General features: G+C 38.2%; 2 protein-coding genes across 3 annotated transcripts in view; one reads left to right on the top strand and one right to left on the bottom strand.

Annotated features, from left to right (window-relative positions):
* Nucleotides 1-6,135, top strand: part of E2F5 (E2F transcription factor 5) — a 28,369-nt gene extending 22,234 nt beyond the window's left edge. The window contains exons 5-8 of one of the 2 annotated variants that reach the window (XM_045454676.1): nt 354-418; nt 980-1,247; nt 4,055-4,099; nt 5,336-6,135. In XM_045454676.1, the coding sequence (XP_045310632.1) occupies nt 354-418; nt 980-1,247; nt 4,055-4,099; nt 5,336-5,445 (488 nt within the window). In that variant the 3' untranslated portion in view covers nt 5,446-6,135. Of the gene's footprint in view, nt 1-353; nt 419-979; nt 1,248-4,051; nt 4,100-5,335 lie in introns of both variants that reach the window. The other variant, XM_045454675.1, reaches the window with a different exon arrangement.
* On the bottom strand, nt 6,120-12,302 carry RBIS (ribosomal biogenesis factor). The gene is made up of 4 exons (XM_045454681.1): nt 12,170-12,302; nt 9,941-10,057; nt 6,539-6,655; nt 6,120-6,248 (listed from the first exon to the last, which is right to left on the bottom strand). The coding sequence occupies exons 1-4, from the start codon at nt 12,278-12,280 to the stop codon at nt 6,177-6,179; spliced, it is 417 nt and encodes a 138-aa protein (XP_045310637.1). The 5' UTR covers nt 12,281-12,302; the 3' UTR covers nt 6,120-6,176.
* Nucleotides 12,303-12,494: the final 192 nt, after the last annotated feature.

Below are 12,494 nucleotides of genomic sequence, written 5' to 3'. Positions count from 1 at the left end.
AATTTAAAAATCTCAAGTAAACAGTGTGGAGGCTAACAGTTGCAGGAATTTCAGACTTTATGCAAGACTGAATGAAAGCAAAATTAACTTGATCCGAATTTGTTCATGAGAATAGAACTAACGATGAGTATTTACCCTCTTCTCAGATCTATCGCATATATTACCTCATCTAATCCTCAAAAGAAATCTATGCAGTAAGGTTTATTCCCCCCATTTTACAGAATTAGGAACCAAAGCCCAAGGTTACCCAGCCTGGGATTCAAACCCAAGCATTCTGATTCCAGAGCTCACACTCTTGCCACTGTATTCCAAGATCAATAGTATTTTCTAAACTTAGAAATTTTTTTCATCAGGTGATACACTTTTGGCCATTCAAGCACCTTCTGGTACACAGCTGGAGGTACCTATTCCAGAAATGGTATGCAGGGTAACTTTTCTTAATGTGGATCTGCTGTCTTAAGAAGGACAAATGTATTATCTTTAGCTGAACAAGAGCTAATTGTGTGTAAACACTTTCAAATACTGCTTTTAAGTTTTCTATCTGAAAGTATTTATATATGAGTTTGTCTTTAGTACTTTAGTAAAATTATAGAAGTGACTGAATAAATCATTTAACATTTTGAGTATAAAAGTTTTTTTATGTGATTTTTTGAGCTAGAAAATATTAAGGAATGAGTAATGATATAATCAATAATCTTTTAAAAAGTCAGTTAAAATGACTATATCTATAACTGATACAGCAATCCTAGCTGAGGAAAAAGTTCAACTTAAATATCCACCATACCAGATTGCTTGAAATTGGGTCTTTTTCAAAACATTCTCTAGTTGAGTCAGACATTTATTGACTCTATTCTATGTATAATTCTATGTTATATATACAATTAGTCCTTTATAGCTTTGCTTATCTTAATTTTTGGTGTTCCAAAGTAGTTAGAAATGTTAATATTTATTCATTTGTTTATACCCAATAATCTTAAAGGGTCAGAATGGACAAAAGAAATACCAGATCAATCTAAAGAGTCATTCAGGACCTATCCACGTGCTGCTTATAAATAAAGAATCCAATTCATCTAAGCCTGTGGTTTTTCCTGTTCCCCCACCTGATGACCTCACACAACCCTCCTCTCAGCCCTCCACTCCAGTGACTCCACAGAAATCCAACATAGCAACTCAGAATCTGCCTGAGCAACATGTCTCTGAAAGAAGCCAAAATCTTCAACAGACTCCAGCCACAGACTTGTCATCAGGTGAGTCTAGAGCCTTTGTTTTAAAAAGTAGAGAAGGAAAAATATGAATAACATATTAAGTAAGTTGGAGAGCTTTTCTGAATTCGTCAGCTATGGTCATTCTATTACCAAACACAGGAGGAAAAATGGTAAGCTTAAGAAGTATATAGTGTCTCCTACACAGGACACACTGGGATAGGTATTATGAGGAAAATTTAAACAGATCCTGCTTTAATTCTGTTACTACAGATTTATTTTTTAGGTGATACACACACACAATCTGATTGTATATTCAGCGTATATAATTGGATACAGTATAATGTGGCTAAGACCGTGTAGCATTATGAATATTGTGAGCAAGGAAAAGATAGTTAATGGACCTACGTATGCAGTTTTCCTTAGAATTCCATGTTCGGAATTGATAGAAATTTGTTCATTCCCCCCTCCCCCCCCCCATTAATATTTGCATGTCAACTTTTTTTTTTTAATGTTTATTTTTGAGAGAGAGAGATACAGTGTGAGCAGGGGAGGGGCCAAGAGAGAGGGAGACACAGAATCTGAAGCAGGCTCCAGGCTCTGAGCTGTCAGCACAGGGCCAGACATGGGGCTCGAACTCACGAGTGGTTAGATCATGACCTTCTGAAGTCAGAAGTTCAACCGACTGAGCCATCCAGGCGCCCCACATATCAACTTTTTTATCAGACGTTTACTTTGTAAACCTTAGTCACTCATCTCTTAGTCACTCTAGGATGAATTATTGAAATGTGTTCCAATTACCTTTAAGAAAAATCAAACTACTGTAGAATATAGTGACATTTGCCTCTTCATATTCCTTGTTATACTTTTTATTTGGAAAGTTTAGTTTTATAGCTGATAAATGGTCTCAACTCCAAGTTAGGAAATCTTGCCTTCCTAACTTGTTTAATCTGAAATGAAAATAGCTAAATCTCCAAAAACTGGGCATTAGGAGTACCGTCCACATCTAAATTTGATTCCAAATAAAGGGCCCATGGCAGATATTCTCTCAATATCTGAAAGAGTTGCTGAATGAATTAAGTCATGCCAGTCTAGATGTAATATTGCAGATCATTAAAAGCTACATTGTACACAATCCAATTTGTTTATTTTTACCTTTGGGATGTGTCTCATTAGAACGTGGCATGAGTCTTACTACTGTGGGAATTCACAATACTTAAGAGTGAGGCTATAAAGATCTAACTGGACACAGTATTTTTCCTCCTTTCCTTCCTCTAGAAGTATTTCTATACTTAAGATATAGAATGGGGCGTGCACAACAAAGTGTACTCCTTAAAAAGTTTATGATCTAATTATAATTAATGGGGGCAAATCTAAAGACAGACAAGCTCTCTGTGGTTTAATTTAGACACCATTAGTAAGTCAGCTTCCACAAAGCATTAAAAAATTTTTTTCAGCAGTTTCTGTATATAGTTTTGTATTTGGAAATAGTAGAGAAAGTAATTTGGGGTCAGATTTTAGAGAGGACCTTGAATATCAGACTGAGTTGGAACTTTAGCCAATAAGCCAAAGATTTGTGAGCAGGGAAGTAGCAACTTAGAAACTGCACACTGGTGAGTACAGGAGTAACAAGAAGATGCTTTTGGCCTGGGAAACAGAAGAGATTAGAGGCAATGGAGAATGAATATACGGTGTCTGCAGTTATGTAACTATAAAAGAACATTACGGCTAAGATGGGTGATAACAATGGGATTGGAAAGAGAAAGAAGAGATTTGAGAAGTATTGTTTAGGTAAAATAAGTAACTTTGATGTGTGAGATCTGGAGATAAATTAGAGGAATGGAAAGTAATGTTGAAGTTTTGAGATTGGGTAACTGGGAGAATTACAGTACTACTGACTTTGTAAAACCAAGGAGTCAGTTTTGGGAGAATGATGAGGAGTCTTTTGATCTACATCTTAAGTTTAGAAGTTAAAAGTGATGCCAAGCACAGAGTAGGTGCTCATGAAAATGGTATCTTTCTGTAAAGTTCTATATTTTAATAAAAGCTGCTAGTGTTTAACTTTTTAAACACTACTGTTTAAATATATGCTGTTTTTAAATAACTGCTTTTTTTTTTTTTTAATTTTTTTTTTTCAACGTTTATTTATTTTTGGGACAGAGAGAGACAGAGCATGAACGGGGGAGGGGCAGAGAGAGAGGGAGACACAGAATCGGAAACAGGCTCCAGGCTCTGAGCCATCAGCCCAGAGCCCGACGCGGGGCTCGAACTCACGGACCGCGAGATCGTGACCTGGCTGAAGTCGGACGCTTAACCGACTGCGCCACCCAGGCGCCCCATAACTGCCCTTTTTTTGATGTTTATTTTTGAGAGAGAGAGAGAGAGAGAGAGAGAGAGAAAGAAAGAGAGAAGGGCAGAGAGAGACACACACAGAATCTGAAGCAGGTTCTAGGATCTGAGCTGTCAGCACATATGGGGCTTGAACTCATTCATGAACCACAAGATCATGACCTGAGCTGAAGTTGGATGCTTGACTGACTGAGCCACCCAGGAGCCCCAAAACTGCCTTTTAAAAAATTTTGAGAGAGAGAGAAAATGTGCATATGTGCATGCATGTGAGTGGGGGAGGTGCAGAGAGGGAGAGACTCCCAAGCAGGCTCTGTGCTGTCAGCGCAGAGCCCAATGTGAGATTCGATCCCATGAATAGTGAGATCGTGACCTGAGCCAAAATCAAGAGTTGGATACTTAACTGACTGAGCCACCCAAGCTTCCTAAAGTAACTGCCTTTTACTGTCAAAATATATAAATAGAACTGTAACAAAACTTTGTTATCATATTTCTGTTTCCAGCAGGATCTATTAGCGGAGATATCATTGATGAGTTAATGTCTTCTGATGGTAAGTAGTTTAAAATTTTACTACTTAAATATCAATAATGCTTCTCTAGAGTTTATAAGTGGCAAAAGATTGAAAAGAAATGCAGAATGTGTATTTTTAACTGCTTAACATCCTATGATGATTCATGAAAAATCTCCCACTCTAAAGTAAATAATAGGCATCCTTCAATTTTTATTTTACTGCATTTCAAGAAAAGAAAAAGACCAATAAGGGGATACTTATCACTTTCACTGAATAAATTTCTAAACTGTTAGCCCACTAGTCTTTTTCGTCTGAAGAATTTGGCCAAGAAAAGTAAAATAATATATAGGTAATCTCAAATCCCAGTTTTGTAAATATCCCCACAAAGGCCAATGTCAAGCTACCAGTGTGAACTATTACTAACATTAGCCATGTCATCATCTAATCTGAAATAATCCTTAAAAATCAATTGCTACAAAATGTTATAATTACTTTAATAACTCTCTTGGCTTTCACCTTCCTGTAAATTCTTGGATTCAGTCCTGTTTCCTAACAAATATAGCCGAACCTAGGAAACTGCAACTGTTAAATTAGCAAATGGTACAATAACCACTTAGAGAATAAACTTCTGTAGAAACAAAACATCAGCGTATTTATGAAGTCTAGTTCCTATTTCTCTTTTCAAAGTAGGAGCTTATTTAGCAGAGATCAGAGGAAATACTTTGACACTGTTTTTGAATCATACATTTTAGTGTGACAAGTTCAACCAACAAAAATTTTAACCTCAGGGCGCCTGGGTGGCTCAGTCAGTTGAGCTTTCGACTTTGGCTCAGTTCATGATCTCACAGTTCGTGAGTTCAAGTCCTGCGCCCGGCTCTGTGCTGACAGCTGAGAGCCTGGAGCCTGCTTCAGAGTCTGAGTTTCCCTCTCTCTGCCCTTCCCCCGCTCATGCTCTGTCTCTCTCTGTCCCTCAAAAATGAATAAATGTTAAAATGAATTTTTTTTTAAATACAAAAAATTTTTAACCTCTATTTCTTAAACTATACCTATGCATACCAATGCATAAATTATCTTTAAATGAGAATCTTTCAAAATATACACTAAACACGTCATTAATTTGATTACAACTTTTTCTATTATTTCCTAAAAATTCTTATATAACATTAAGAAACATAGTTTCTTTAGATATTTAGATAGATGTATGAGAGTATTCTGTTAAACATCATTAACTGTATATAAAAACCATGTTTAACACTGAATTTGTTTTACTTGCAGTGTTTCCTCTTTTACGGCTTTCTCCTACCCCGGCAGATGACTACAACTTTAATTTAGATGATAATGAAGGAGTTTGTGATCTGTTTGATGTCCAGATACTAAATTATTAGATTCCATGGAAACTTGGGACTGTTATCTACCTCTAACTGTAACATTTTAGACTTCTTAATAACCTAAGTATTTAAAATAATGAATGTAACACCTTTTTAGTTCACTGATTCTGAAGTGTTCTCTAATAATTTCTTTTTTACTTCACAAAACTTCAACCATAAAAACAAAGGGCTCTTTTCAACCATAAAAACAAAGGTTTTTTTTCCAGGGGAAAAAGTGATTTAATACCCACAAATCCCCTCCCTTCTCCCTTAAGTGATTACATTCTGGGATTTCACCTTTTCTTCCAATTCTGAATCCTTCTGTTTTTTTCCCTCTTATGAGAGGAAATTTAAAGTAGACTAAGGTCATCAAAAACAAACAAAGTTGGCCAGCGGCTCATCCCTTGTCTTATATTTTTTTACTGCCACGAAACTGTCCATATTTCTGTGTGTCCTCCAATCCAAAAACACATTCACTGCCACTTATAAAGTGAAGGATGTAAACTAGGATATGTTAACTGTTTCAGTGAACAGATTTTGTGAAGTGCCTTCTGTTTTAGCACTTTAAGTTTATCACATTTTGTTGACTTCTGACATTCCACTTTCCTAGATTATAGGAAAGATCTGTTTATGTAGTTTGTTTTTAAAATGTGCCAATGCTTGTACATTAACAAGATTTTTAAAAATAAAACTGTATAAAACATTTAATTTATTGGTCTTCTTGGGGTATTTGATGTATCACCAGTGTATTACAATTGAGCCATCAATCTTGTCGCTTCATCAACATTAACTGATTCGTTGTCATGACACTGCTGAGGAATCTGAAGGGAGAAAAATATTGTATTTAAAAATGTAGGTAACAACAGACAACAAAAATGACTTGTATATATTACCTAATTTAATATCTTCTAGTCATACCTTTGGAAACAGAACAGTAAATTCTCATATTCGGACTCAATGTTTTAGAGTCTGAATGACTCAATATGCTATATATACTACAGAGCCAAGGATAGTAGAGAGCCAAATACTAAAAATTATATTCAAATCACAGGCTTTAAAAAGTTAGAGTTTAGCTTATTAGCCGTAACAAAAGGAAATGATTCACACTCACCAGCTGTTTCTGCAGAGGTTCAAGGGAAAGTCCTTTGGAGAAATGTGCAAGTTCCTTTTGTATATCTACAAAAGCTTTATTCACTCTGTTAACTTTTTCATCATTCACAATGTTTATCTTTTAAAAAAGAAAAAAAGGTTATTAATCTACAATCTTGTAACCATAAATAATAAAATATATCCAACTTTAATTTAATCTTGTTAAACCTAAAAATGTAAAAATTCATCAACCCTACCCACTTGTGGGGATAATTTACACAAAAATTCTTATGGTCTTATTGGGAAGTTTTAGACAAAAGGTTCTGTGTTTTTAAAAATAAGAATTATGTGGACATACATCATATTTAGACATGGTATAGGCACATTAAATACATGACCACAATCCTAGGCTACAGTCATCTCTCATTGTAAAACGAGGAACCTGGATCAAATGCTTTACTCTTTTTTTTTTTGATTATTTTTTTTTTAAAGTAAGCTCCATGCCTGGTGTGGGGCTTAAACTCACGACCCTGACGGCCAGAGTCCCATGCCTTACTGGTTGAGCCAACCAGGTGCTCCACTTTAGACTCCTTCTAACAGTCCATCTCAGAATCCTTCCTTGACCTTCTTGCCTTAACAGAAGTCCCTTCCAGTCTCCTGAGGACAATTTCCCTTACAACCCTTCTCTCTTTAAATCTTGTTTTTCACTGCTGCTCTGAAACCATTTCTCCTTAAAAACTCTGCCCCTAATGCATCAGAATATTCTAATACCTCTTTCCTCATTACTGTCACCTGCCAACACATTTACTTGCTCCCTCACGAAAGATCTCAAAACTCAGCTCACTGACCTCTCTCATGCCTGGTGAGGGGCTTCAACAAAAACCTAACCCTCTAGTTTCTTAGTCTGTTCAGGTCCTCAACTCCCAGATTCTTTCCTACTACCTACCTCAGCCATCCACTTCCATGGATTACCTTTGGCTGCAACTTGTAACACCTCCTGTTCTTCAAGTTCACTTGGCTTATTAACATTTCTTCAATCTTCCTGAAATCTCCCACCAATTTCACTATTTTTCACTTTCCGTATCATCACTTTTTCCTTTAGCCAGCCCAGGTTCCGTGACCATTATTTAATCAATCACTCCTTTACTCTCTTAACTTTCCTTCTCTTCCTTAATCAAACCTGCTTGACAAACTAGTTAAACTCAACTGACAGCTTTTTCTGAGCCTAAAACTGAATCTGCAGAAAATCTAACTGGCTGGCTTCACTTTAAATTCATGATCACAAACTTCAACTTACCATGTATATAGTGCCTGGCAATCTTAAGACCTCCACTTAGTAAATTAGGCCACTTTTCTGAGAAAACTATCTGATACCTTCCCCAACCAGGCGGCCTACCCAGATTTCCCTCCCTTATATATCTTTCATTAGCATACATAAAGCGGCTAGCACTTCTATGCAAACAATATGATCTCCTGTCAGTCAAATACACCAAGTTTTTCCCCAGCATGGGGCCTTCGCATTTGTTATTCTCTCTGCCCAAAGTGTGCTGCTCCCAACACTTTCCAGAGCTTTATATTACTATGATAAGGAAAAGATAGGGTTCAGTAGGCAGAAAGGTAAAGATTAGGACCTGAGGTCCCTGGTAGGGAAAAACACTTATTTTGGAACAATGTTGGGAGTGTCTGACCCCAGCAAACCCTTCAGGCATAAGGTTCCTCTTAAAGTAACAGGCCCCACCTACTCCCCTTCAGGCTTCCTTCAGGAATTTGACAAGAGACCTAAGTATGACCATAGGCCACCCCCTGGTACAATGGAAATGAGCCAATCAGGAATGGACAATCCAGCACCAAGAGCTGCAAGCCAGTAAGGGTATAAAACCTGGGAAGGAACAAGGGGGAAGGGCTGGGGGGGGGGGTGACAAGAACCTTAGGTAACAAGGACCCTTGCCTACAGTCCTTAGGCATTCACTTTGAATGCCCCCTCTCTGTAAAGACAGCTTTCCTACTTACTACTCTTACACTCCAAGCTTATACTCTAATAATAAACCTTTGCCTGCTGCTCATTTTTTACGTACACCTCTTCATTCTTTGAAGAGGTGAGACGACGAACCCAGGGTCCTGAGGTAAAAAATCCTGCGGCATTACTTGCTCCCCCATCTGGATCTTGGCTTGAATGTCAACTTTTTTTTTTTTTAATATATTTTTTTCAACGTTTATTTATTTTTGGGACAGAGAGAGACAGAGCATGAACGGGGGAGGGGCAGAGAGAGAGGGAGACACAGAATCGGAAACAGGCTCCAGGCTCTGAGCCGTCAGCCCAGAGCCCGACGCGGGGCTCGAACTCACGGACCGCGAGATCGTGACCTGGCTGAAGTCGGACGCTTAACCGACTGCGCCACCCAGGCGCCCCTTGAATGTCAACTTTGAAAGCAATCCTGTGTAAAACTGTCACTCCCTACCCCATCATATCACCTAGCTTTATTTCCTTTATAGCATTTACTAAGTAAGGCATAAAAATGCTCCATCAAAATGCTTAACTTAGCTAGTTCATGAAAACTGAAAGATAAAATGTTATGTATCTTTGACTATTTTGCCAATGACAAAGTCCTGGAGACCTGACTCCACCTACTACTTAAACTTGAAAACATTTTCTTGAAGAATTTCCTGAAAGAATCTACTTAATCTTGAAGAAATTTCCCATTTCCCAAATATTTTGAGGAAAAAAACACAAAAAACAAAAACAATAAACTCCTTTCTTTCCCAATTTTGCACTTTAAGAAAGCATCTTATCTTCATTTTATAGGTTTTTGTTTGAGTTCTAGATATCAGGGAGATAAGAATTACTGAGAAGAAAAAGAATGGGTGCCAATCAGCATTTCATGTCTCGATTCTGTCAAGAGGTTCTTGAATATATTTGGGGTCAAAGATAAGAACTGTTTCCCACACCATGGTTTTGGATAATTTCTATGCTCTGATAAAGCTGTTAAAACTGTTCTTTGGAGCCTCATGCATTTGCAGTTAAAGTGCTTTTTTCTTGGGGTGCCTCTGTTGGTTGAGTGTCTGACTCTTGATTTTACCTCAGGTCATGATCCCAGGGCTGTGGGATCGAGCCCTGTGTCGGACGCTGAGCTGAGTGTGCAGCCTGCTTAGGGTTCTCTCTCTCTCCCTCTGGCCCTCTTCCCCCACTCACGTGTTTTCTCTGTCTTTAAAAAGAAAAAAAAAAAGTGCTTTTTTCTTTTCATACATATACATCAAGAAAGGGGGGGGTAATTTTTCATTTAAAAAAAATAAATGTTTAAAATTATCTTGCCTTTGTGAGGAAGGCTAAGAACCTGTTCTAAATAATAGCTTTCAGTTTTTCAGTGGCTTTACAACTATGCTTGGCTTGCAAACAATACTGTCAGAGTACTTAAATAATACTCACCTTCTTAAGATTAGTGGTAACCGGTTTTGCTTTGTTTTTAGTCTTAAAGTTTTTTTGGCTGGCTATATGAAATACATTTCTGGACCTCTGTCCTCTTAGTTTGCTCTTGGCCATTGTCTAGGGAAAAAAGAAACAGAACTCAATGAAGCTCAATATAAGTTTTTAAAATAAAGGTACCAATTTAGTGTAAGAAATTCCATCTTACTCTGGATTTTTTAAAGTTGCTGCATGTATTAAATTATTTCAATGTCTTTCATCACTACTAAGTTTTCTGCTGTTTAATGCAGAGTATGTGCCTAATTCTTTTCTGTATCTCCAATACTTGGCCCATAGGAAGTACCATGTTAATTTCTGCAGGTTGAATTCATTAATACTATCAACACAATTGCTTTCTTAGCTCTCTGCAGCATATGACGTTAACCACCACCATCCATCCTTCTGTTGGTTTATATACTACTATACCACTCTGGTTCCTATCATACTTTAGGATGGACTCCTCTCCCCTTCTTCCTTTTTCATTCCTTTTTACTTGCCTTTCTCTCCTATGTACACTTCTTCAAAATCAGTCCTTAATTCTGCACTTCCTACCTTACTTTCACAACTTCCATATCGCCTCTATGTGAATGGCTCTTGTTGTCAATTTTACATATTTTCTTTGCTCTATAGTTAAACATGCACGTAGCCTGTAAATTTTACCTTAGAAATGTCTTTCAAATCTGCTTTAACAATGCATATGAGGAAAATTTTAAAAATATTAATAGTTAAGATTTATTGAGGTTTTAAAATGTGTGTAAGCACTATGTGAACATTTTATTGCTTTAGCCAATTTACTCTGCACAACACTGTGGGAGGTACTATTATCCCCATTTTATAGATAAAACTGATGCAAAAAGGCTAATTTGCCCAATGTCACACTGTTAGTAATCATGAAATGTCAGGATTCGAAGCCAGGAAGATTAGATCCAGAGCTAACATCATGTGATTTGGTCTCTCATATACAAATAAAGCCAATACAGAAACATAGTATAGTACTGCCTAGTTCAGGACTGTATTACCAGCACGGTCCCTAGGTCCATTTGGTTGGACCACAGATTGGCAAACTATACCAATGGATCAAATCAGATCAGGCACCTGTCTCTGTAAGTAAAGTTTTAGTAGAACACAGCTATGTCAGCCTGATCATGTATTGTCTGTGGCTACCTTCCTGCTACAACAATAGTCCACAAAGCCTAAAGTATTTATTATCTGGCCTTTTGCAGAAAGAGTGCCAACCCCTGGCTTAAGCCATCTGCATTCAAGTCTATGCATAGTGCTGTGCGATGAACCTCTCCAATATTAAAAGTTTCCAGTGACTTTTCCCATGCCTTAGGGACAGTGAGCTTTGTCCTGGTATATTGCCAGAACCCCAAATCTAGCATAAATATGTCAAACACATCTCCTGCTACCTCTCTATACATACCCATCCTAGTCTACAAATTGCTGTTTGAAAACACTTTGCACATCTTTCTTTCCTTTCCTCAACTTTTATCTCTGGACTTAAATTTATATTCTCCTTCAATGTCTAGCCTCAGTAAACTACTTAGGGACAGCAATGCTTTTAAACACCAACGGTACTCTTCCTACTTATAAAAAAAAGCCAGACATGAACACAATAGGAAATTCATGATTACTAAAAAGGAAGTAGAAAATACACATCATATCCCCCCAATTAAATAATCTAAAATCCTTCTTCCAATAGTAACCAAAAATCCAATCACTCATCTAGAATTTATTTATAACGTACTATGTGCCAGCTGTGGTATAAAAGTGACAATACAAAAACATGTATGTGATACAAACACGGACACATGATATGTGTCGCTACATGAAGCATACAAATGGACACAAGAGGGAGAGGTCTACTAGAGTCGTGGACTTGAGAAAGGTTCGTGGAGAAGGGAATACCGTGGTGGCTGAGGCAATACTGAAATTTTGTTGACAACAACGTGAAAATTGTTGTTGACAAGAGACAACGAAAAACTGGTACCCAGACAAGGGCTTAAGGCCCAAAGGCACCTTGGTTTCAGGCCTCGGCCAGCAGGCACGCCGCTGCCCAGTAGGATTGCCCTGAGGCCGAGCGCGATGGAACCCAGCCGCCGGGCCTCAGCTGTACAAGACCCACCGGCCCTGTCCCAACCCCCTGAAACTTCATGACAGTTTGCCAGAAAATTTATCAACATCTTACCATACCTTCGATAACCTCGTGCAGCACGTCAAACTCCAAGCGACGCCATCTGCACGCACACGATCCAGGAAGTTCCGGGGAGAAAGGAGCCAGTCAAAATTCCTCCCACAGGCCATAGTTCCGCCCACCGAGCGGAGTCCCACCCACAGAGCACGGCCTGACACAGACGAAGCCCCGCCTACCAAACGTAGTTCCGCTCAGGAGCGGGTTCCCACCCTCGTAACGTAGTCCCGCCCATAGAGCCTGCTCAAATGCTGAGCTCCTTCCAAACTTAGCGAAGCCCCGCCCACAGGGAGAAGTTCCACCCACCATGGGAAATCCCGCCCCTAG

The sequence above is a fragment of the Leopardus geoffroyi genome, chromosome C3, assembly GCF_018350155.1.
Source record: "Leopardus geoffroyi isolate Oge1 chromosome C3, O.geoffroyi_Oge1_pat1.0, whole genome shotgun sequence".
Lineage (NCBI taxonomy): Eukaryota > Metazoa > Chordata > Mammalia > Carnivora > Felidae > Leopardus > Leopardus geoffroyi.
The sequence above is the reverse complement of the archived record's forward strand: the minus strand, read 5'-3'. Positions and strand labels throughout refer to the sequence as shown.